Raw genomic sequence first — 23326 nt, forward strand, 5'->3', positions numbered from 1 at the left:
GGTGGCTTCAATCCCTAGCGATAAGATTCAATTAGTCCAAGTCCGTGTCCATTTACATTTGAACAATGTAAGTATGTAATGAAAGGGTCCGAGTTAAAAATAGTTCTCAACAATTCGAATCATTTGTAGAGACCGGGGTGAGGCTACTAATGCCAGGGGAAGGAGGTTGAGATTGAGTTGAGCTGGGAAGATCGGCGAAAATCAACGCCGTTCGACACTCGTCCTCGAATGGCTTGTAGTAAGCCTCCCGTAGGTTGAGGATGAGTCGGCACCCTAGGATTGGTGGCGCCATGGTGGTAAGGATGATGGTGATTTGGATGGCGCTCGGCTTGAATAAGTACTTATGGTCAGCTGAGAACAAGTGCATTCATTTTGGCGTAACCATACCTTTACGATACGCAGCCATGCCAGGAGGCTGACGATGCACGTTGCGAATCCCCTGTCAACTGGTGTAGGTTACTTTGGTCTTTGGGAATCCAGGCTGGCGATTCTTACAGGAAGGGAAACAACACACTATCTCGCAAGAAAATTTGAAATATATGCGTTTGGCTCTTCCATCCTGTCGACGAGAATTTGGGCACTAGACTGCCCTTGGCCACGAGCTGATAACTTGCAAAGAAGAAGCGAATGCTCTCAAGCAGGGAAAGAAGAAGTATCAACAAGTCGAATACACCCATGAAGAAGAGAAACGGCCAGAACCAGTCAGCAGTATTGACGGGCGCACAGATCCGGAAATTTGGGGCTAGCGTCACCATACCTAGTAAGGCGACACTGATTAGATTCGCCTTCGAACAGGCTGGTGTACGTACTGCTGGGCCTCTCGATGGAAAGGACGGCGACGATTAAGCCATATCCAGCCTGGATGAAGAAGAAAGAGAGAAGAAGGGCCGTCACCCCTCGTGCATAGTTGTACATGCACATGATGCGATTAATTACTATCCCTGCAGAATAAAGTCAATACGTGTCTTATCGAATTGCTGTTTCGCAAAGGTGTTCACCGTGCATTGCCCACAGGGTAATCATTCCCAACCATGTTTGAATATGTACCCCACTTGGACCTGGATTCTTGTTCGATATTCTTCTCATCGAGAAAGGAAAATGGACAGACATCTACGACCGCGACTGGTGTTAGCGCTTCAGTTTGCAGTCCATGGTGCGACACCTACGCCTTTGAATAAACACATCTCAGTGACGTGGTACAGCGCAAAAATGAGTGGCACACCTACCGCTTCCAGAATCTCCCCACTGAACCATGCTTGTGCTGGAGCACAATAACATGAGGTCAGGGAAACTAGGCGGAGGCATGAGGATAAGCGGGTACCCACTAGCCCCATGCCTATACGGCGGTGAATTGCACGTCAATTTTTGGTCAGGTTTGCTCACGAAGGCGCAAGAAGTCGTACACGAAAAGGGCGTCACCCAAGTATCTGTTCTGAGGAGGAGGTTGAGCCGGGGAATAACACACTGTGATGACCCCGAAACTCACCACCACAAACAGAACCTGAACAAAGGTCCACTTCCGCCTCTAATAGAGGGTCAGATTCAACCATCAATGCTGTGCCACTGTATGTTGGTTGCACTCTCACCCAGACAAGTTCCACCTGGAAGCTTTATTTGGAAGTGACCACTAGACGCCCGAAGTCGAAGCCAAGCACCCACCTCCAGATCCAACGTCGTGACTGTTCCCATCGCGTTAACATGGAAAAGGAGTGCGAAGGATGACCTTGATAATCACCGTGATCGTAGAGAACCGCTGTCGTGGCTGCAACTGGCCATGGAAGACTGAGATAAGCCACTGCTGGGCTCGTGCTAGTAGGAAAATCCACAAACCCTGCCAATAGAGTCCATTTTGCACCACTCGAACAAGCTCGATGGGCATCGGCGGCATTGACATTATGCCTACTCGGAGGAGGAATGTGATCGAAAGAGAGAGAGAGAGAGAGAGGCACAGAGAGGGGGGCTTTAACGAAGGCAGCGGTCCTCAATTGCGGGTATTTGAACCCATGCAGTCAGGCGTAGGACATTCACCAGCTGATTTTGTTGGTGAACGGTCGCCGGCCTTTTCATCCTGAAGTGGTTATAGTGCTGGAGCGCCATTTCCACACCTTTCCCAATGTACCGAGCCCGAGGGTACTATGGTGAACTGGACAGAGAGTGAGAGGTTTAGACGTACAGCCGCGAGCTACTTGTAGCGATTCCAGAACATCCCCAAACATCTCCGTGAACAAAGCCTGGTTACCGTGGGAACGATGAACACAGTTAGCGCCCACCGCGATTTTCGGCGCTTTCAGGACGTTGATCCTTCGCATGATACGAGGAAGCCAAGTGGAGATACCGGACAATGAGCACAGGAGAACGATTTCCCTGTCCATGGAGATTCAATTTTGTAAAACAAGAGGGGACAGGGGACACCGTGCACTGCAGAATTCAACCAAGACAGGGTGAGGATAGGCTCCGAATTTTCATACATAATCGCGACCGACTAAAGCATTATTTGGGTTCAATGACAGGATAGAGACATACATGAGTGGATGAGCAGGTGTCAAAGGCTTCGCGAACGTCTTCAATTCGTGAGTCGTAGCTACATGGTGCTCCTGCCTCCCACTGCACTAGCACGTTATCATGACAGTCGTTACATGGACTGATGTGAATGGTCGATACGGTTATGGCGCAGGCCGTGCGCATCCGTTCCAGCAGAATGGAAACTAGTCGTGTGGCTGTATAGCCCTATATGTCGACGTCCCGCATTGCTTGTCGTTGCGGCGGTCGTCGTTCAGGTGATCGTGATGACGGTACCTGGCCCGCGGCCCGAAGAGGGGCTGGAACGCTGAGTGGAGACCAAAGGGAAGGGCGCGTTCAGGTGATTACTAGGTTGGTGTTTCTTGCGAAATGCCCGATCGACTACGGGAGCGGGCAAGTTGACCACCTTCGAGCTTCCTGGGCGATTCGTCGTCTTTCGGGACATGAGGCCTCGTGGGCCTTACCGGGAGTTCAAGGGAGTAGTCCGAAGTTCCCAAAGTCACAGGGGAAAATGGCGGATCGCTGTTTTTCTGAGTTGGGGGTTGGAACTCGGCAGAGAAAGGCTGGTAATACAGCTCCCTGAGGTTCAGGATGAGCCTACACCCGAGTACTGGGGCGAGCACCCCGGAAACAACAAGGCCAGCTTGAAGGGTGCCGTGCTAAGGTGAAATGACTGGTGAGGGGTCACAGCGCGATTGGATAGAGAAGCAGCCTTACAGGGAGGACTTCGAACCACGCAAGTGTGACGATGATACATGAGGCAAGGGTTCTATCAGGAAGTCAGTGTACTGACCTACTAAGCGGTATGAAGAATCAAACTCACAAGAAGGGAAAGAGGATGCTGTCTCGCAAGAGGACTCGGAGGAGAGTGCCTTCTCGAGGACCCCATAATACCGAACCAAATGTCACCAACTGTCCTGAATCATGGAGTTCCCTTTGTCTGGCTACCTCTCGGAAGTACTTGAGTCCTTCGAGCAAGGCGAGCATGAAGATGAGGATATCGAAAACCAGAATGAAAATCCAGAACAAGTAGAACGAGCTTGCGAAACCCGTTGGGACACACATGACAAAATTGGGAGACCATTCAACGACCACTAAGGTGCGGAAGGTAGGTAAGCCACCAGGACGTCCGCCAAGTAAGCGCGGGACTCACCGTTCGCAACCTCGTAATTCAAAGCGACAATAATGGAGGAGCAAATGGTCTCGGCGAGAAGGGCGAGTGATAGTAGCGTAAGGATAGCCTTGGAGCGGCGATACATACACCATAGTCGGTTAATCATGATGGCTGATTAGGGGGATGGGCGCTTAACTAAGTTGCTCAACGGAAGGCGAAGAGGGAACACACCTTGCATCGCTCCCCATGTAATCATGCTGAGGACCATTTGGACCAGACCCCCAGTTCGGCCTGCGTATCCTTTGAGAAAGGGGCTGAAGTGAATAGCGAGAGGGCTTACACCTGAGTTACCGAATAGAGCGACCCGGTGAGTGAGAGATGGGCATGCTAGAAATAAGTCTACTCACGCCTGGTTAAAGGTTAATTCCCACTCCGTCCACTCAGGTGAAGTTGACTTACTTTGCGGAATGTTTCTCCTTCGACCCATAATTGATCTATAGGGCAAATGAATTATGAGAGAGGATCCGAGGGCTGATGAACGGACACTAACAGGCAGTGCCATGGCTAATACGATAATATGTCAGTAATTGGGATGTAAGTAAAAAGCTAGAAACGCACAGAAGAAGGGCACCTCCGGCATAACGGTTCTGTTTTGTGAATTTAAACTCGGCTGGAATTCCACGCAAGGGATGTAGACTCATACCACAAAATAGAGGAACTGGGTAACCGACCATTTCCGTCCCTAGAAATAGCACCTTACGCTCAGTGTCCACAGCCGAGGGAGCACAGGTCGCTGAACAGTACCCAGATAAGTTCAACCTGAAGAGGTAGGCATGAGTATTTTGTCAGAGCCTATGCTCCAGCCAGAACTCAGGATCGGTGCCATACCTCTCGATCGAACGTTGTCACTGCAGACAGCCCCTAACCGCGTAAGTTTGCCATTAAATTTCATCGAGAGGTCGGAGCTTGCCATGATCATAAAGTCCTACGACAGTACCAGCGACTATGGAAGCGATTGCGTCTCAGCTCGAGGCCAACGATAAGAAAAAGAAACACATACCTTGCAAATACAGCGCATTCCTTGAACTTGTGAGGATCTGTTCCAGAGACCAGTCTGCCGGTGGGCGAGGGCCACTCATTGCTCGTCTCGTGAAGAATTCTTCCTCCCGCACGCAGCGCCGTCAACGACGTGGCAGGAAGTTGTGCGAAAACACTTCAAATAAGTTGGAGAGGTCAGGAGATGGTTAGGAAGAAGTAGCCCATCGGGAGCTATTGCGCCCCGCTCCATATAAGCTCGGGTGGTTACGTGACCATTCTCCCGCCCCTCGCAGCTGATTTGGTGGAATCTGGAAGGTACTGATCCCTTGTGGGATCACGCCGAGACGCTTGATGGTGACCCGAGGCGGCGGGCGGGCGTTGCGCGTCGAATAGACGCCCACGATCATAAAACCTGGAAACTGAATGATCCTTGCTGGTCTACCGCGCCCCCACCCGAGCCTTCAGGAACCTGATTGAATACAATCCCTATTTTACACACGTGACAAATCTATTGTAATTGAAACCGGAATGTCATAAACGTCGTAAGTTGCACATCGCACCATCTCATCCAGCCACCTTCAGCGGCGCCCATCTGGAAAGCAGGTCCAATTCCACGCGTACCCTTCCGAGTGCTGCGGCGCCTCCGAGTGGCACTGTGGTGCGTGAAAGAACCCCAGCAATCCCAAACAGACAGTCATCCGGTAATCCATGATGGTGACTCGTCGAGGAGCTCTATGAATCGACAATCCAAATGTTGCTGATGGGATGGGAAAGGGTTGGGAGAGCACGCCATGTAGGGATCTCTGCGAGAACAAGACTGTCATGAAATGCGGGACTGAGCTGGAAAGAACCGAGGACAGTGAAAATGGACTCACAGGAAAGATGGACTTCGGCAGTCGGCTCTTTCTCGCTCTCGGTCATCTAGGAAATGCTGTCCATGTCCGTCGATTGCTGCGTTCTAGACTTCGCAAATACGACTGGGAGTTCGAATGAATTGTCGATCGGGCTCCGAGGTGAGTTGGGCACCTCTCCCCGATTTGAAACGCGGAATTCAGCAGCGAATGGTTCGTAGTAAAGCTCGCGTAGGTTGAGAACAAGCCGGCAACCGAGAATAGGCGAGCAAACCGCAGACAAATTCAAGGTGTTCTGCAGCCAGCCATACTAGAGCGTTGAGGGGACCGTCAGCTCTGGGATTCGGCTGTGCAATAGGTGGAGAGGTAAAATTCCACTCACGGGCAATACCTGAAACCATGCAAGAATATTGAGCAGACAGCTCACTAGTGTTCTGTTGCGGATGCATGAGACACTAGTGCCAGGGGTACGATTGAGGAGAGACTCACATGAAGGGGAAAACAATGCTGTCGCGGAGCAGCACTTGAACGAAGTTCCCATGACGCGAGACCCAGGGCCAGGAGTCAGAGTTCAAGAAGCTTCTCTCGCTACCCTGGTGAAGGGCCCTGCGGGCCTGACTTTCGCGGATGTATTTGATGGCTTCCAAGAAAGCCAGAGTGAAGATGAGAGCGTCGAACGCGAGGATGAAAATCCAGAACACATAGAAATGTGTGTCAAACCCTGTCGGAAAGCACATATCTCGGTAGGAGTTCAGCTCCGTAATCCCTATGCAGATGCGGTGTGAGCATCAGCTTTGTGGCAGTATGTACTAGAGTCTTACTGGTTTCCAGACGGAAGTTGAGAGCGACTACGAAAATGGAGGAGGCCGCCTCCGCGAACAGAGCAGTCATAAGGAGAGTGATGACAAGCCGTGATCGACGGTACATGCACCACAGTCGGTTGATAATAATACCTAGGCAGGTCAGGTAGGGATTTACTGCCAGTACGTGCGCGTCCAAGGCGACTGACCTTGCATCGCCCACAGCGAGATCATGCTCAGAATCATCTGGACAAGCCCACCGCTCTGGCCTAAGCATTGCGATTAGAAAAGGTTGATAACACGCTTTCGGAGATGGGCACTCACACCTAACGTTTCAAAAATATGAAAAATCATGAGAATGGCGATATAGGCGACGAGACCTACACCTGTGCAGTGGGCGACAGTTAGTATCAGGGATAGATATTGAATCCAATTGCTTGCTCACTCTTTCGAACACATCTCCTGAGAGCCAGAGTTGATCTAAACGGGGTTGGATGAGCAGCAGGGCATCAGGAAAATAAAGCCAGACTGACAGATCGTTCCGTGGCTTGTGAGCAGAAGATCAGCACACGCTCTACATAGAGGGGCGAATGCGCAATGAACTCACATGAACACCATGCTTCCCATGTAGCGAGCCTGCTTCACGTTCAACAAACAAGAACTACGCGTCGAAAGAAGAAACTGACGATGAAATACAGGACGTGTACAGGGGACCATTTTCGTTTCTGTGCGGTGGCGAAGGGTCAGCTATGAAGGTATACCTGGCGTTGGAAACGGGCCATACCCAGATTAATTCAATCTATAAATGATTAGCGCCAGTGTAACAGATGAGGCTCAAACGGGCACACCTCCAAATCTAACGTCGTGACTGAACCGAAACACCTAATCGTCAACCCCGCCTATCCCATTTGGAGAAGAGAATTTGAACTTGCAATAATCCCAGAGTATAATCGTCAACGCAGCGACTGAAAAAACAGTCAGAAGCGTTACCTATCGTCAGGAGGAGAAAACCGCGCATACCTTGCACGTAAAGTCCCTTGCGGGCAATGTCGAGAATCTCCTCGTAGGGCATGTCCTCCGGAGGGGATGGCCCTGCCATTTTCGTCTTGCTACCAAGCGACGCAGTGAACTGGGGGAGCAAGAGGCGTTAATGCAACATGCACGTAAGGCTTATATGTCGAGAACGAGCACCAGCACCGCAGACGAGGACGAAAAGAAGGTTCAAACGTCCACCATCATGGCATATTCAGTCAGGGCCCCCCCTCAATTGTCGCAGAAGACATTTACGTGGTGACATGTCGACATTCCATCAAAACATTTTGCCGAGGGGCAAATAGAATTGAATCGTCGTCACTCGAAAAGGAAATTGCTGTGGCGAAAACGGCAGGGGTGTCCCGGGCTCGGTGCTCGCCGCCGACACACACCGCGAAAAGAACTGGATACCGAGAGAGCACTTTTCCCTTGAGACGAGAAAGTTCTCGTCCCACCTCAGTATGTACGCAGAGCACACCGTAGAAGAACAAAGGTGGATTCGTTCTGGAAGTTTGCCGGATACGCATAGCCGTTGGTGACCGGCAAGGCCCAGATCATTTGATCATCATATCTCCCACGCCTACCTAGTTTCCTCCGCCCTGGGCGCCACTGGAAAGGGGGCGACGAGAGCGGGACGATGAGGACAGGGTGAGGTAACGAGTCCACAATCCCATCTGTACCAACCGCCCGTGACTTTCGTGGTAGGACCGCAAGTACTCAAATTCAGACCAGCGAGAGAGCTCGTTGACACCCTTCGATTGGACTTCGTCGTGGTTACGAGTGAGCCAGGTAAAAAGACCTATGACAGATTTGAGCAGTTGTCGACAAAGAACGGGGGAGCGAGAAGTTTCGAAGAGGACACATTCAATTGGAAGGTCTAGGGAGTTTGAGGGCAGAGAGAATCACGGAGTAGTCGACGCTGCAACATACAGCGTACGCTGTAGAGACGCTCAATCTCCGGCCGGCGAACATATGGACCGTTAATTCGTTACGAATCGCTTCTCCGCCATGTTGGCATCTACTACATACCCGACTGGATGGTATCGGCTGAATGGTCAGAACTGAAAGTTGTGGACAGACACGTAAGTACGAGGAGGGCTAAGGGCGATGGGAGCGCAGTTGGAAGTGGGGGGATTGTTGTTCATCTGTCAAGCTGCGTTGGGAAGCTTGAAGGTCGCCAGTGGTTAGGAACACGAAGCAACGGACGTTATGTACAGTTGGAGAAGTAGTATGTACTAGGACACAGACCGTAATGATTGCACCTTCTACTTTCTCCGCAGTGAACGAAAATAGGCATCACGTTCTGTGTATAAATAGTCTTGACATATTATCGTTCCCGCGACGCTGACGTCCCCGAGCCTGTTTCGAGTAAAGAGTAAGTTCAGTCCCGGCAGTGAAAAAGGGAAGGCCCTGTATAGAGATATTGCGGTGGGCCAGGGTCAGTGGTAAGCATTGAATTGATTCCCATGTCCATGGGTGGCAAATGTTTACTGCACGTAAAGTGCGTCTACTAGATCTTAGACAAATTTCCGAATTCATCTACCGAGTCCCAAACGCCAACAGACAACGCGACGCCACCGCTGAGGCGTCCTCGCAGAAATGATGTGAGAAAATGAACTCAAATGCGAACCCACTGGTCAAGCCCAACACTCTAATAGTGGGCGCCTATTCTCACAGAACGCCAGTCCCTTGATCAGATGAAGTCGAGACGCACACAGTTATTCCCTTCTTTCCCAGACAATGTCTGAACCAATGAGTCCACCCTCGCTGAATCCGTTGAGATCACCGCAACTTCGGGGTTCCTGTGCAGAGCCGCCTGTCTTTGACTCTGAGGTTCCCATCCATTGCGGATGATCGACCACGACTCGTACGAAAGGTAGGAGCAGGTTAGCGACTTGCAGTTTTTTAATGACCGAAAGGTACCAATAGAAGTCCTTGTAATGGTAGCATCAATTTAACCCCATAGTCACCGTCTAATAACACCTGAAGGCTGACAGGTTTCCAAAGGAAACGGAGAATCTCATACATAGAATGGATGAAATGCTGATCCTTGACGATCCTGTTTAAAGGAAAGGAGAAGGTCTCCTCCCTTGCACTAGATGGTGGGTTGGAGGACTAGTGGCCTAACCACACGGTTGCTCTGTTCAAGCATCCAGAGTCTCACGTCAAAATGAAACATTGGCGGAGGAAGTTGATCAGGCATCGACTAGAGCAAGGATCGTCGAGGTGAGACATTCCCCCGCAGTACGTCGTTCTGCTTCGTTAAGCAGTTTCCATTTTTCTTCATGAGCAACCGGTTACATTGTCGATGAAGCCTCTCCCGCGACTATAATTTCAGTAGGTCCTAAGAGTATCAGATGGTGTCGGAGGCAGAGTCAGACGCAGTTGACTGCCAGTGTATGCAGGGCCGATTTTCAATCCCTTTAGCGACCGAAACGAACCGATAGAGGTCTAATGGTAGCGTCAAGTCGACATCGAACTGATTGACCGGAAAGACTATTCACCTGATAGTACTTGACAGGGTTCCAAAGGAAAACACTAGACTTTGGATCTAGAATTGGGAAGGGCCAGTGCTCGTACCAATAATCCTGTTCGCAACGAGTTGAAGGGCGGCAGGCTCATCGCCGCAGGCCAGGTCTGAGTGGCTGAGCCAAGGTTGGTCAACGTGAGGTTTTGAATCCCTCCATAGTGGTTCAGCTTTAGCTTCAGCACCAGCCGTTCCTACTTGCTCTATCCCCGAGCAAAAGGCCATATCGTTGACCAAGCTTCCACCGACCGCGACGTCTGAAACCTTCCAACACACTAGAGCCTCCTGGGCTACTACCGTCCAAAGCCACAAGTACATACCAGAACTGGTTCCACGATAACGGAGGTCAGGAACGTCAGGGTTCCGGCAGCGTCTAGGGGCCCAGGGGCTCTGTGACGAGAGGAAGACCCAGGACCTCATCGCGCCAGAAGAGTCACGGTGATTAGATTTAGCTAGCTTGGGCCAACTAGCAGAGATAGCCGGCGATAGTCGATAAGCAGTCGATTGAGAGGAGATAGTGTTGAAGCCTGCTGCCAGTTAAGGTAATGGTACACAAGTCGTTGGGGTCTCCTGGACGCAAGTGGTTGTGTCCTCGCGGTAGTGGTTGTGTTCTTGAGGTCGCAAGAAGCCGCGTCGACATGATTGGGAGGCCTCCGGGAACATCGGAGTGGTTCCCCACTCGCCCGAAAGCGCGGGATGAGCTGGTTTGGGGCTTCGTCCGAGAGGCGAGGCGTCACGGGAATGGAGGAGTGACCTCCATCGCCAGGGTCTCGAAGGGTGCCCTATGTGGGTGTGTGTTGAGGTAGTCACACCTTGGGAATGCTGCTGGACAGTTAAACAGAACGCAGAGAACGATAGGCATAAGTACCACTGTCAAGACATACTTATCAGACGCTGAAACGATAGATGTACGTCACAGTGGAACCCTTGAATCCAACGCGTACGTGAATCGTGTTGCGCAATCATTCACAGTCTGCGTGGAAGACATTGGGTGATAAGTACATGTTGCCCTGTAAGCCGAGTTGGATAGGCATCACGAGGACCACATGCAAGTCGCAGATGTCAATGCCTATGCTCGGAATCGCTCAGGACTGTGAAACTGCATGTCGGAGCCGCCAGAGTTGCCTAGTATGTATCGGAGAAATGTTGACGGGAGAAGGAAAGCCTCGGCTGTCGTGTGTAGACGAGAACTGCCACACAGAAAAAAACAAAGACAATAGTCTGGGGGTTTCCAAGTCACAAGGACACCGTTGGGGTCGTTTTCTGCGACTGCAATCAGTCCGACATTGTGATTTATATCGGTCCATGATAGGGATCCGACGACGCAGCACTGAAGGCTATGCCCTGCCACCTGTGCAGCTGCTGTTATAGCTGTTTTAGCCTCGTTTCGATTCTGTTTAAACTTGAACCTTGACCAACCTTTCTAGATAGAAAAACCGTCGTCAGTACCCATTTTTCTAGCCCAAAATCGTCCCAAAACTGACAATGTGATCGTGGTTCAGGTCCAACCCACGGCCAACCTTGTTTGGGCCGCGCCAAGCCAGATTTGGTTTCTTCCTGACTGCCACTTGCTCGCTGTCGACGACGACGACGACGGCGATAATCGTTTATGGAGGCCCCCATCGTCGACGACGCGCCGTCGAGGACAACAATTTTAGGCTCTTTTCTTCGTGGTCGACCTAGAAATTCGTCTATTCACATCAACACCGAGCAACAACAACCTCGAGAGGTCTCCCCATCGCCACCGCAGCCGCCGTCGCCGAACCCACGACGACGAGGGCCGATAGTACCAGGGCTCATGCACCAACAACCGTCGAACAGCGGCTCGAACGGCGGGTTGGGTTTCTCCAACATGTTGCGGCGGCGCAGGAGCGCGGGGAACGTCGCCGCCCAACCAGCGCAGCCCCCAGTGCCAATACCGATGGCCAACTCGACGACGGCGCCGCCAGCGACAGCGGCGAACACCAACAACCCAGCGGGGTCGTCGTCGAACGCAGTGTCGACGCCGAACAACAACCCCTCTCACCGAATCAGACTCGTCCCCCACCTTGACAATCGACGAAACCTGCGGTTCGAGGCGATAACCCGTGAGCTGCGCGAAGGCGACCCGGCCCTCAGAATCGGACGATTCACCGACAGATCAGGCCTGGGGCTCGCCGCTGTCAACGCCATGAACTCGAACAAGCTGGCGTTCAAGTCCAAAGTTGTTTCGAGGGCTCATGCAGAGATTTGGGCAGAAGCTGGAGGGAAATTCTACATCAAGGACACGAAATCGAGTTCAGGGACGTTCCTGAACCATGTGCGGCTGAGTCCAGCGAATTCAGAGTCGAAACCGTTCCAGATCAAGGACGGCGATATTCTCCAACTCGGCGTCGACTATCAGGGAGGCGCAGAGGACATTTACAAGAGTGTCAAGATTCGTATTGAACTGGGACGAGAGTGGCAAACTACAGCCAATGCTTTCAAGTGGGTTTCACCTCTTTATTTCTTTTCTTTGCTAACGAAGATACAGCACAAGCGCAGTAAAGAGCCTCAAGGCTATCGCAGGGCCTCTAGCTCAAGCGAACAACCTCAAAGGGGGCAAGCCAGCCAAGACCCAGCTGGGCGACTGCTGCATCTGCCTGTTCCCGGTGACCATCCGCCAATCTTTGTTCATCACCCCTTGCTCCCACACCTTCCACTACAAATGCATACGCCCACTTCTCGAACTCCACCACCCATGCTTTTCGTGCCCCCTATGCCGCACATTCGCCGATCTCGAAGAAGACGTCGAAGTTGATATGGATGTCGATATTGACGATGACCCCGCGGCTTCGGATGAGGGCGAGGCGGCGCCAGCAGCTGCAGAGGCAGAGGCAGGAGGGGGAGAGGGGGAGCCCCCTGCTGCGAATCCCGACGCTTTGGCAGCCCCTCCAAGGGAGACCGGCGCGGAGACAGAGGTTGAGGGCGATGCAGGGCCAAGCCTTCTCCGACCCCGCCGAAACAATAACGAGAATCAGAACCCCTCGGCGCGAAATACGGTGTTTGGGCGCGGATCGCCTTTCACGGACGACCCGGTCGAGGAGGATGGCGTGCTCGTCGAACACGAGGCCAGTCCCGAGCCCGGTACTAGTCGCGCTATGGACGTGGATGGTGAAATGGGCGGAGTGGTCTCGATGGACGAAGTGGATGCCACCGTCGGAGGCAAGAGAAAACGGTAACGGCGTTAACGAACGGACCTTCAACATGTACGAATCTACATTGTATGTATCACCATTCCCCTCTTTCTCCGCAGCTCTTGTACATCGTTTTCTCTTCACACTCGGATGATGACCCTTGCATTGATCTCCCAACAGTGGAATCCAGGATCCTTTTAATTTAATTTTTTTTCTTCTCTCTCGGTTGTGGTTGCTATCTTCACTTTTTAATTGGTTGTCGTCCCACCGCTTACCTTACAGTATGGTGTTTTGTGTTTTCTTTACAATGTGTTTGGAATAATGGTTTCCTGGTTTTCCGGGTTGCTTACCCAACGAGGTCTGATTCCCAATCCCGAATGTGTGGCAGCAAGGCCGATGCTTTCCTTCACCAGCAGAGTACTTGGCAATCTGGAAAAAGCGATTCTTCGATTTCTCTGTACAGAATTCAAGCATTCCAGGAGCTCAGGGGGTAGGCGTCAGGGAAATGGGCCAGAACATATCCCCGAGTCGGCTGTGAGGAAGACGTCCCAAAATACCGCTAGTTGGTCAAGAGTTACACGATGGTTGAGACATTCATCCCACAGTCCCGGGGTCAAGTGACCTCAAAGTAGCACACTTCCCCAGGCCTCGCGTGCGTATGGACGCCTTCAGCTTTGGTCAGCGCGCCTTCGCCCCCCGCCGAAACGCCACCCTTTGGATCGCCTATCAAGACATAATATCCATTGTCAAGCCTGCTTGTTTCCAAATGAGACTGATTCCACAAAGTGCAACAGTAAGCTATCCAAGGGGGGTCAATTAACAGCTATATTCTGAAGGGTATGGGGTGTGAAGTGGGAGATATGTACAGACGCAATAGGAGGTATGAGAATAATTAAGGTATAAGGTAGATAGAGGGGTAGGGTTGGGGGTTGTGTTTCAGTGTAGAATACATATACCAAAAATCGAAAGCGATTGAGAAGGGGTATTGCAATAGTTCCAAAGTCCAAAACACCTAGATCACAAAGGAATCAGAGTCTTCACGCGGAGGAAGACTCTTGCAGGACACCCTTTTGCTCTTCACGGATACGAAGGATATCAGCTCTAGACAAATTGGCTTCATCACAGAGAGACCTAAAGATTGAATCCTCCTTGTCGAAGAGGTTAAGAACGGTGTCGAATTCCGCAACACGCCCATCGTCCATGACCAAGATACGGTCATAGTAAGCTGTAAGGACCCCGGTCATTAGCACCACGGAAGGGCGAGAAGGAAGGAAAAGGCCAGCTTACCGATGGTGTTCAGACGATGAGCGATACACAACACAGTCGCATCCGCAAACTCTTTCTGGATCGTCCTCTGCAATTTGGCGTCCGTCTCCAGATCGACGTTACTAGTGGCTTCATCCAACACGATGATCTTGCTGTTTCGAGCGAGTGCACGGCAGAGGGAGAGTAGTTGTTTTTCGCCAGTGCTGTAGTTTGAGCCTACCCAGCGAGTCAACATCCTGTTCTCCCCATGTCAGAGACCAGGAAAGAGGTAACGCACCTTCGTTGCCAATGATACTGTCCAAGCTGAACTTGGCTTCGGCGACTGGATCGGAGGTGCCTGCTTGAGGCAGCAACCAGGCACGCTGGAGAGCTGCGATGAGCTCAGCATCCGTCCGCTGCCCTTGAGGGTCCAGATTTTCGCGCAAGGTGCCAAGGAAGAGCGTGCTGTCTTGAGGAACAAGGGCGAGGCGGGTACGAAGCGTCTCTAAGCCAACTTGGTCGATGGGGACGCCGTCGATTTCGATAGAACCCTCAGCGAGCTTGACGGTGCTATGGAAGGCCGGAGAGTCAAGATGCAAATCCGTGAATTTAGGAGGTAGGCACATACCGGAACAGCGCATGGAGCAACGAGCTCTTGCCGGCACCTGTCCTTCCAACAATACCAACCTACCAGAGAACCAGGGATCAGACACGGGTTTCCTGAGAACATCGTATTTGACATACCTTCTCCCGCGGCCTAACGTCAAAGGAGACACCCTTCAAAACCAAGGGAAGGCCTTCCCGGTACGCAAGCTTCACATTGTTAAACTTGACAACTCCATCCGTCGGCCAGCTTGGGGGTGGGTCTTGTGGTGTTTCCCTGGCACCTTCAGGCGGGAGATCGGCATAGTGGACGACTCGCTCGACCGCGTTCATGTTCTGCTCGTTCATGGCGAACTGGGAAATCATATCGGCTGTAATGAATGCTCGTTAAGCATCGATCTTGGGAACACCAGAACGTCGGAACTTACAGAAGACGAGGGTAACTAGACAATGGACGTCAGTCGGATAGCTCCAATGACTAGCGGACACAACTCACTGTTGAGGGTGTACGTCAAGACGACACCGATCTTCGCAGGGTTAACGTCCTCGCGGAACCCTGCGGCGAACAGCGCAATTCCGAGAATCAAGATGTTGCCGAAAAGATCGAGGCGGAGACCAAGCCAGCGTTGAATGGTGATCACCATGTAGAAAGCCCTGTTCTGCATGTCCAGGCCTTGGTTGGCACTGTTGGTTGATCGGTCCTGAGGCAAGAATCAGAATTGGACGTCGGAAGGGGGAGGAGGGTTACCATACTTGGATGCCATAAGCACGGATAGTGGAGAGGCCAGTCAACATTTCTATACGAGGTTGTGGTCAGCAAAGTACCAGGGAGACGGAAGATAGGACGCACCCGACACCGCAGCGTAAAGTCCGGACCGAAGGATGGAATCCAAACGCTTCGTCTCGACGGACGAGAACCGATAGTAGCGGGCCACGATGTAGTACAAGATTGAAAGGGGAGCGAAGATGATACCGAGATATGGGAACGTATAGAATACCAGAGCCATGACACCGAAAATTGACACAAACGTGGACAGGAACTGCAAAGCATGTTAGAACTCGCCCTCTTATCATGATCAATTTCACGTACAGCGTAGATGATTTGTGCCAATTCGTTGTCCAGAGTTTCGATATCCTTGGTAAGGCGGGACATAATACGACCTGGCGCAACGCTTAGGAAACTGACAAACATGTCTGGAGAAGAAGAACGAACCTATCGGGGTGGTGTCGAAGAAGGCAAGCGGAGAGTGCAGAATGCCGGCCAACGATGCTCTGAACAGGTTCAGACTAGCCACCAATCCCATGGCACTGGTAGGCAGGGGTGAGCACAGATGCTGTAATGAGGGAACAGAGTGCTCACAAGAAGGCAAAGCAGAGCAAGAACGCGAATAGGGCGTCGGCAACACCTGGACAGAAGGTTGGTGATGCAAACGAGGCGATGGCACCGGAGCAACGTACCGAAACCGGCGTAAACAGCAATATATCGACCATTGTCAAATGCCGGGATCTCATCCGCCGTCCAAAATCCAAGCCAAAGATTAGTTCCAACTGAACATGGGGGCTATCAGTCGCCGTACACCGCTAATGAATCATGATCCTCACCTTGTACAGCCTGCCCGACGGCCAGGAGGACGACAAGGATTGCGACCCATCTGACACCCCCAGCGAACCGCAAGTAGGTCTTGTAGGTTTCAGAAGTGACGGCCCCTGTACTACGTTCTTCCAGCTGCATCAAGACATCTTTGACGTCCTTGTCGGCCCCGTTGGTGCTTTCAGACTTCGCGGACTGAGCTGCTCCTGTGCGTCCTGCTGTCTGCTGTACAGCTTTAGAATCCGACCGGCCGTACTCATCGATGAGGCGAGAGAAGGAACCTCGCTGAGCCATGAGGTCCTGCGTTGCATGTCAGCACTAAACACCCTCAAAAAGGTTAGTGGTATCCTACATCATATGTCCCTTGCTCAGTGATGGTTCCATGGTCGACGAAGTAGATGAAGTCCATCTTGTGAAGGACGTGCAACGAGTGCGTGACAAGGATACGGGTGCGGGAAGCCAAAGGCCCAGAGAGGATACAATTGTCCATGATAGATCTTCCGACGTAGGCGTCCACAGCGGATAGGGGGTCGTCCAGTAACACGATGTCCGATTCCGAGTAGGCCGCCCTTGCAAGAGAAACACGAGCCTAGGGGTTGAAAGTTAGATGACTCTCGAGACCACTCCCAAAGAGAAATACCTTTTGCCCTCCTGTAGGTCACAGCGAATAGTCAGTCGATGGGTATGAAACAGAAGGCTCAGAGAACAACTGCCACTCACCACTAAGATTGATACCTTTCTCGCCGATCTCAGTCTGCTCTCCATACGGCAAGGTCTGCAAGTCGTGATCCAAGTTACACGCCGTTACAACATCCCTGAATCGCTTCTCGTCGTCCTGTTGCCCAAAGACAATGTTCTCCCGTAAAGTTGCATTCTGAATCCAAGGGACCTGTGGAACGTAGGCGATCTTCCCTCCAACAGTAACCTGATGAAAGGTGACACTCGTTAGACATTACTTTGGCCCCGGATAAAAGAACCACGGACCTCGCCTCGGGTGCGCCTCATTTCACCAATGATGGCTTGGAGAACAGAGCTCTATTCAACTAGTCAGAAAGGTAACACAACTAATGCCAACCCCTCGTACCTTGCCAGATCCGACACGTCCAACGATACCAACAAGCGCTCCCTTGGGTACGGTCAAGCGAAGATTCTTCAGCTCGAAAGGCGGGTCTTCTTCCTTCTTGGCAGAGTCCGAGTCCTTAGGCTCTTCCGCGACGTCCTGACTTGTCGAAGGTAAAGCTTCCTTGTCATCCGCCTCTCCTTTCTTTGCCTTCTTGCCTTTACCCTTCTTCTTGGAATCACCATTCTTTTCCGATTCCTTTTCAGCAACTTTGTCGTCCTTTTTGTCGTCTTTGCTCTCCTCGGGTTTGACTAGAGCCTCCCAAGTAAAATCAGCATCCATATCAACGGCAAGCTTGGAATCGGGTTGGAGAAGATAAGGGTCTTGGAGCTCTTCGGAAGAGAGGAACTTTCCAATACGTCCTAGAGCAATGAGGGCACTGGCCAAGCTGGACATGACGAGCGGGAAGACGAGAAGAGGAATTCGGATGATCTGTGAAATTCGTTGAGGATTTTGTAGCAGACGGGAACACGATAAAACAAACATTGAAAAGCTGCAACGCTGTGAAGATGGTGGCTACATCCAGTTCATGGCCCGTGAGGGAATACGTGATCTTATTGACAAGGTTAGTTGACGATCTTCAGGGCATTTAGACCACACTTACGAAAGAAAGGATGGCGGCCAGGACAGGCGTAAATTGGAAGATGCAAGTGAGCGCTGCCAGAGCCAATCTGCAGGATACTGGCAGTTAGTCGAGTAATACGGGTGGGAAAGGGGGGACTAACGCGCTGGTTCGCAATGTCTTCACTTCCTGGCCTCGGTATTGTCCAATTTGCTGGATATAGAACCCTTCCCATCCATAGAACTTGACCAGACGAATGCCTTGCAATACTTCGTTCGTTAATTGCACACGTTTGTCCGTAATCTTGATACATTTGGCTCTTTGGTTGAAGAAGATTTTGACGAGGATTCCTTGCACGGGCATGGAGATAATGATAACTCCCAGTCCGACGAGGGCCGAGTAACCGAGCTGTTTCACAGGTGAGAGGGCGACAGTACACAAGGCCGGTAGTGCTCACCGTCCCAATCAAAAGCCCAATTCCCAAAATTAACTATACCTCGTTCAGCCCCAGCCCAACGAGACGGGGGACAATAAATACCTGAATGGGAGACACCCACATCCTGGCAGGAGATCAGAACTGCCCCTTCCCAAAATGAGATACACGTACTGGTGAGCATATGCCATGAATTGTTCCAGGTTTGTCCCGTCGGTGGATATCATTGTGATGATTTGACCAACGGTATGTTCTGACCTGGCTCGTCCAGACAGCCGCAACGACTTGCGCACGATGCTTCCGATGATCTAAATCCAGTCAGGTAAGTCGAACCGCCGCGACTAGCTTGAACACTGTACCCCAGCCCTCAGGGATTGACCGGCGGCCATGGATACTAGAACGCCGTTAGTATGGTGCTACGGGAAGAGCTGGTGATGCTTACTCTTTATCGAATGGTTACCGAACTTGAGACTAGGTCAGTGGATGCTATTGAAAGCAGGCAGGCGTGACATACGAGACTAGCAGCCTCTGATGCACTGTTAATTCATTTCCGCACAGAGCGTAAGGAAAACTTACCTTGCATGACGAACATCGCAAACGCTAATCCAATTCCATAACCAATTCCCCGTGGCTGCACACCCAAGGCTTCGCGTTCCGATTGACTGGCTCGGGAGTAAAAGTAAGATGCTGTTAACCATTCGAGAAGCACCTTGCTCAATAGAGGAGTCGTCGTTCGGAGAGTGTCGCATGCGAGGCCCAGGAATCCTGATGTCCATATTTCCTTGAACAGCACTTGGTGAAGAGCTTTGAACAGCGATTCGTCGTATGGGGACTTTGCTTCCTTTGCAGTCGGTGGGTCCTCTTTGCTTTCCTGCTTTTCCGTGTCTTGATCTACTGGGCCATTAGCGTTCTCCCCCCTTTGAGCGTCGCGATAGGTTCACACCCTTTTCAGAAACCTCCGGGGTTTGAGGCGGCAAGCTTTCAAGAGTCGCGAGCTTCTCTTGCAGATGCTTCGGGCGTTTGTTGGGTTCACATCGAAGGTAGAAACGCTCTTCCACACGGTCGGCCAGATTACCAGTAAGTCGAGAGTCTCCGAGTGACCAAAGATCTGTTCCGTTCAGTATTATTAGGGTATCCTCCGGCCTGTGATGTGATACAGTCCTTACCTTCTTTTTCGAGAGGGCGAGAGTATCCCACGCTTAGCAGAGGGCTCAGCCAATGCATGGCCACAACTGAAAGCCAGCTAATTCCGTCAAAGTCAGTAACGGGTCGCGTTGTCAGAAGGCTGATCGCGACTTACTTGGCCTTGTCCTCTGGAATGGGTTCTCCATTCCCAAAGGCAGGAGGGGCGGGATCCCTCCTGAATGGGTTGGGAATCTTCATCGCTGAGGCGAGTGCAGTGAATGGCGGATGGTTCGCGTTGTCCACTGACGATTCACAACGTCTGCAACATCGTGGTTATAAGCGAAGAATTGAATTCCCAATCCGGTCCCGGAGACGGTTGACTCACTCTTGGCATCACGGCTGGGATGTAAAACGATGGATATCAGTACCAACCAACCTGCGAGCGCTAGTCCCGGCAACGGCGAGAAGAGTGACGAATCGCGACGGCACGGACGCTCAAATGTTCGACAGCAGAAAACGATGCCTTGGCAAGTTGGCTGCCGATGGATCTTCTCAAAGTGATGCCTCCGGGGCACAACAGCTTCGAAATAGAGAAGTCAGAGATTCTCCAGTGCCAAACCCTTTGTACGCATTGGCCGACTAGATTGTCTGGACACAAGAGCCCTTCCATTTCGGTAGGTTCTTCCCACATGGAGATACGGTTCTGACATATGGATTCCCTGCCGTCCAGCGGTGCTTCGCCGGCTCGAAATTTGTGGAGAATGATCCCGCCAGAGGGACAGGAGCTTTAGAGCCCTTGACATTGCCCTTGAGGTCGGTAGACAGGTCCTGGACAGCGAAATTGTGCGACGACATGGTGGTTCAAGTCGAAGAAGTGTGACGGTAGGCTTGAGCTGGTCGGAAAATTGCCGGTGGATTTGATGGCCGACATCGGCATTTGATTAAGCGCCCATGGTGCCTGGGACAGGGGCAGACTCGCGACGCGACCACTTCGATTGGGAGGTGAGGCTAAAGGCTCTATTTTCGTGTGTTGGTTAGCAATACACGCCATGGCTAAAACTACAACAGGGTGATCTACTAGTCGATACAACAACATGGGGCAGGAAGCAAGTGTGCCTAATACACAACCTGAGGAAGCAAAAAGGAAATAAACACCTGGACCAAGAAAGGGGAAGGATAGCAAAAGATACAACAGAGCGAGTCCGAGAAATAGAGAAGGATATATACACCCTAGATCCCATAAAGAACAGAATCATAATGAGAGTCGAAATGAGGATCATTGAACGCCATCTCCAAGTCCTCTTCCTCGCCTTCGTAGGATGAGATGGAGGGAAGAGTTAGGTTGACCAACACGCCGACCTTTTTAAACGAGACAGACCCCTGAGACTGGATGGCGTCTTCGATGGTCGACACTGATCCATCGTCGAGTTGAATCTGGCATGAGGAGACTGGAGCGCCCGGCGACAGGTGAATGTCGATATTCTGAAGCTTGTCCCCTCCTCGGCCGTGTCGTTCAGGGATGACGTCGTTTAGTATATGGTGAAGGTCTTGAAGCTGAAGGTCGATGTTGCGTAATGAAAGAGTCTCGAGTTGGGAACAGGGAACAGGGAAAGGAGCGGGAAGAGAAGTGGACGAGGAAGAGGTAGAAGGACTTGGTAACTCCAAGCTTCCCTTCGCGTCGTGAACAGGCTCCGAAATAAGAGCATGAACGGCGTACATGGGCATATCAACCAACTCCAACCGCTTCAGCCGATTGAGCGACCCCAAAAACGCAGCGACAGGTCTTGACGACGCAGCCCACACACTCTTGAGCGCCAACGCCTCCAACAGCGGGAACGGCGGCTGCAGCTTCGTATCAAAGTCTACAAGAGTCATGTCATCGTCATGATCATCGTCATAAAGACGGCCATCGATCTCAACGGAGGATCCAACACAAGTCGAAGTGCTCGCGATGGAAGACGTCGAGTCTTTCCGCGGCTTGGAATGATATTGGTGATAATGATGATGGGATCCTCCTTGAAGGGAGTCGTAATTGGCAAGATCACGCTCCTTTGCGCTCTGGAACTCACCAGTTCCGAGGTACGTCAGGATGCCCCCTGCGTCGATTTCATCTGGCTCTGCGGGGTGGGTGGCCTCTTCCAGCGTCAGGGAGGTTACGCATGGCGCATGGATGAGTTGGAGGACCAATTGGCCTTCGGTGGAGGAACGATAGCCCAGGTTGAGGGAGGTGAGGTCGGGGAGGGGGACAGTGTCGAGTTCATGTCGGCGGATGAGAGCGTCGATGGTGGTATCTCCAGGAATAAAGGGGCCAGAGCCAGAAACGATAAGTTTCCGGAGGCGAGGACTAGAGGAAAGGATGCGGTGGAAATCGGATGCACTGGGTCGAACGTCAGGGCAATGCGAGCTGAGTTCGAGGGACGATAGCCCCGAGACGCTAGAAGCCAATACAGCCCCTAACGAAGCCCAATCCATGTGAACACCACGCAGCGAAAGATGCTTCAGTCGTGGGAGGATGCTTTGCGATTGATTAAGCGATGGTGCTTTTGCATTTGAAAGGAAAGCAGGTTCCCTCAGTGAGGCCGGTTGGAAGTCAGAGGAGAAGCTGACAAAATCGTTACACCGCATAAGGGTGAGCGATTCGAGGAGGGGAGCGCCGTGGTGGAGGAGAGGGGTGTTGATAGATTGGAGGGCGGTATGCATGGGCTTCCAAGTATCCGTCAAGATACTCAGCGTTTTCCATCGGGAGAGGTGTGGGAGTAGAAGGTCAAACACCGTCTTCATATGCGACGAAGAGAAGGGCGGAGAATAGCATTCCACGTCGGAAGCTTGTGTGACACTGTAAGATAGGAGATGAGTTTGCCACTTCCTGCAATCAACGACCGATAACACTTACCCATCTTCTAGGAAGTCCCATTCGTAATCTCGGGCGTCGATAAGGATATCCAGTGGGTATCTCTTCGAAAGGGCAAGGTAGCTGGTAATGTGTCGGGTGTCGAGCGTCGTAGGTGAAGAGGAGACATCCTCGGACGGAGTGACCATCTGCATCGTTATGCAGAGGCTAGTCCATAGTCGCGGTGTGTTGAGGGCTACCCTCCTCCAATACCGGCTGACCGACGCAAGCACCAAGGGCGTCTTGACGCTCTCTGCCGTAAACGAAGGTGTAAAGTCGATGTCGTCACCAGAGGGTCCATGGTCGGCACAGTGTGTACCCAACACAAAGATATAAGATAACAGCTCCACCGGAAGGGTGTTAATCGGTGGCGGGCAAGGTCGAGCGTAGGTCGTCATCCTCGTCGTCGAATAACTGAAGCGGTCGCCACTTGAGAGGATAGGTGGGTGGAAAGATAGAAGCGAATGTAACGACCGCGAGGATAGCGTTAAGTATCGAAACGCTTCCAAAGGTGCCGCCTCCATCCTTTTTGTTATAGCGAATGATTGACTTAATTTGACGGGTCGAAACACAAAAAGAATAGGAACAGAAGACGTCGCAATGGACAGGGCAGGATACTGGAGTTTCTGAGCTGCCAAAATCAGAAGATCATCTCGGGTATTCCACCTGGGCTTATTGTTCTGTGGGTAAGGTTGCGCTCCTTTGTTAGCTAGGGCAACT

The 23326-nt window shown here is 51.7% G+C and overlaps 8 protein-coding genes across 8 annotated transcripts; 1 reads left to right on the forward strand and 7 right to left on the reverse strand.

Moving 5' to 3' along the window:
* Positions 1 to 106: 106 nt before the first annotated feature.
* Positions 107 to 2309, reverse strand: CC1G_07327 (hypothetical protein; the record flags this gene model as incomplete). The annotated part of the gene is made up of 9 exons (XM_001835133.2): positions 107 to 328; positions 388 to 415; positions 496 to 757; positions 810 to 941; positions 1227 to 1336; positions 1404 to 1432; positions 1487 to 1525; positions 1660 to 1679; positions 2174 to 2309. The coding sequence occupies 9 exons, from the start codon at positions 2307 to 2309 to the stop codon at positions 107 to 109; spliced, it is 978 nt and encodes a 325-aa protein (XP_001835185.2).
* Positions 2310 to 3339: 1030 nt separating this feature from the next.
* Positions 3340 to 4274, reverse strand: CC1G_07328 (hypothetical protein; the record flags this gene model as incomplete). The annotated part of the gene is made up of 7 exons (XM_001835134.2): positions 3340 to 3614; positions 3674 to 3805; positions 3866 to 3934; positions 3999 to 4021; positions 4094 to 4128; positions 4185 to 4198; positions 4253 to 4274. The coding sequence occupies 7 exons, from the start codon at positions 4272 to 4274 to the stop codon at positions 3340 to 3342; spliced, it is 570 nt and encodes a 189-aa protein (XP_001835186.2).
* A 1319-nt stretch (positions 4275 to 5593) lies between these two features.
* Positions 5594 to 7040, reverse strand: CC1G_07329 (hypothetical protein; the record flags this gene model as incomplete). Its single annotated transcript, XM_001835135.2, has 10 exons — positions 5594 to 5833; positions 5906 to 5957; positions 6013 to 6289; positions 6345 to 6476; positions 6533 to 6587; positions 6648 to 6709; positions 6769 to 6803; positions 6857 to 6870; positions 6931 to 6959; positions 7010 to 7040. 10 exons carry the CDS (start codon positions 7038 to 7040, stop codon positions 5594 to 5596), a joined length of 927 nt encoding a protein of 308 aa, XP_001835187.2.
* A 165-nt stretch (positions 7041 to 7205) lies between these two features.
* CC1G_07330 (hypothetical protein) lies at positions 7206 to 7422 on the reverse strand (the record flags this gene model as incomplete). Its single annotated transcript, XM_001835136.1, has 2 exons — positions 7206 to 7288; positions 7344 to 7422. 2 exons carry the CDS (start codon positions 7420 to 7422, stop codon positions 7206 to 7208), a joined length of 162 nt encoding a protein of 53 aa, XP_001835188.1.
* A 4016-nt stretch (positions 7423 to 11438) lies between these two features.
* On the forward strand, positions 11439 to 13082 carry CC1G_07331 (cytoplasmic protein; the record flags this gene model as incomplete). The annotated part of the gene is made up of 2 exons (XM_001835137.2): positions 11439 to 12348; positions 12395 to 13082. Exons 1-2 carry the CDS (start codon positions 11492 to 11494, stop codon positions 13080 to 13082), a joined length of 1545 nt encoding a protein of 514 aa, XP_001835189.2. The 5' UTR covers positions 11439 to 11491.
* A 992-nt stretch (positions 13083 to 14074) lies between these two features.
* On the reverse strand, positions 14075 to 19974 carry CC1G_07332 (cadmium ion transporter; the record flags this gene model as incomplete). The annotated part of the gene is made up of 32 exons (XM_001835138.2): positions 14075 to 14262; positions 14325 to 14519; positions 14581 to 14852; positions 14911 to 14969; positions 15027 to 15256; positions 15314 to 15328; positions 15382 to 15586; positions 15639 to 15682; positions 15736 to 15925; positions 15976 to 16046; positions 16099 to 16193; positions 16246 to 16291; positions 16344 to 16433; positions 16488 to 16776; positions 16829 to 17065; positions 17117 to 17127; positions 17197 to 17401; positions 17461 to 17511; positions 17561 to 18028; positions 18081 to 18149; positions 18201 to 18267; positions 18322 to 18566; positions 18616 to 18648; positions 18697 to 18718; positions 18766 to 18899; positions 18951 to 18985; positions 19034 to 19055; positions 19106 to 19119; positions 19168 to 19485; positions 19535 to 19699; positions 19758 to 19834; positions 19892 to 19974. 32 exons carry the CDS (start codon positions 19972 to 19974, stop codon positions 14075 to 14077), a joined length of 4245 nt encoding a protein of 1414 aa, XP_001835190.2.
* Positions 19975 to 20355: 381 nt separating this feature from the next.
* CC1G_15455 (hypothetical protein) lies at positions 20356 to 20571 on the reverse strand (the record flags this gene model as incomplete). The annotated part of the gene is made up of 1 exon (XM_002910132.1): positions 20356 to 20571. One exon carries the CDS (start codon positions 20569 to 20571, stop codon positions 20356 to 20358), a length of 216 nt encoding a protein of 71 aa, XP_002910178.1.
* Positions 20572 to 20849: 278 nt separating this feature from the next.
* On the reverse strand, positions 20850 to 22755 carry CC1G_07333 (hypothetical protein; the record flags this gene model as incomplete). Its single annotated transcript, XM_001835139.2, has 2 exons — positions 20850 to 22552; positions 22610 to 22755. The coding sequence occupies 2 exons, from the start codon at positions 22753 to 22755 to the stop codon at positions 20947 to 20949; spliced, it is 1752 nt and encodes a 583-aa protein (XP_001835191.2). The 3' UTR covers positions 20850 to 20946.
* Positions 22756 to 23326: the final 571 nt, after the last annotated feature.

The sequence above is a fragment of the Coprinopsis cinerea genome (assembly GCF_000182895.1).
Source record: "Coprinopsis cinerea okayama7#130 chromosome 12 map unlocalized cont3.12, whole genome shotgun sequence".
Classification (NCBI taxonomy): domain Eukaryota; kingdom Fungi; phylum Basidiomycota; class Agaricomycetes; order Agaricales; family Psathyrellaceae; genus Coprinopsis; species Coprinopsis cinerea.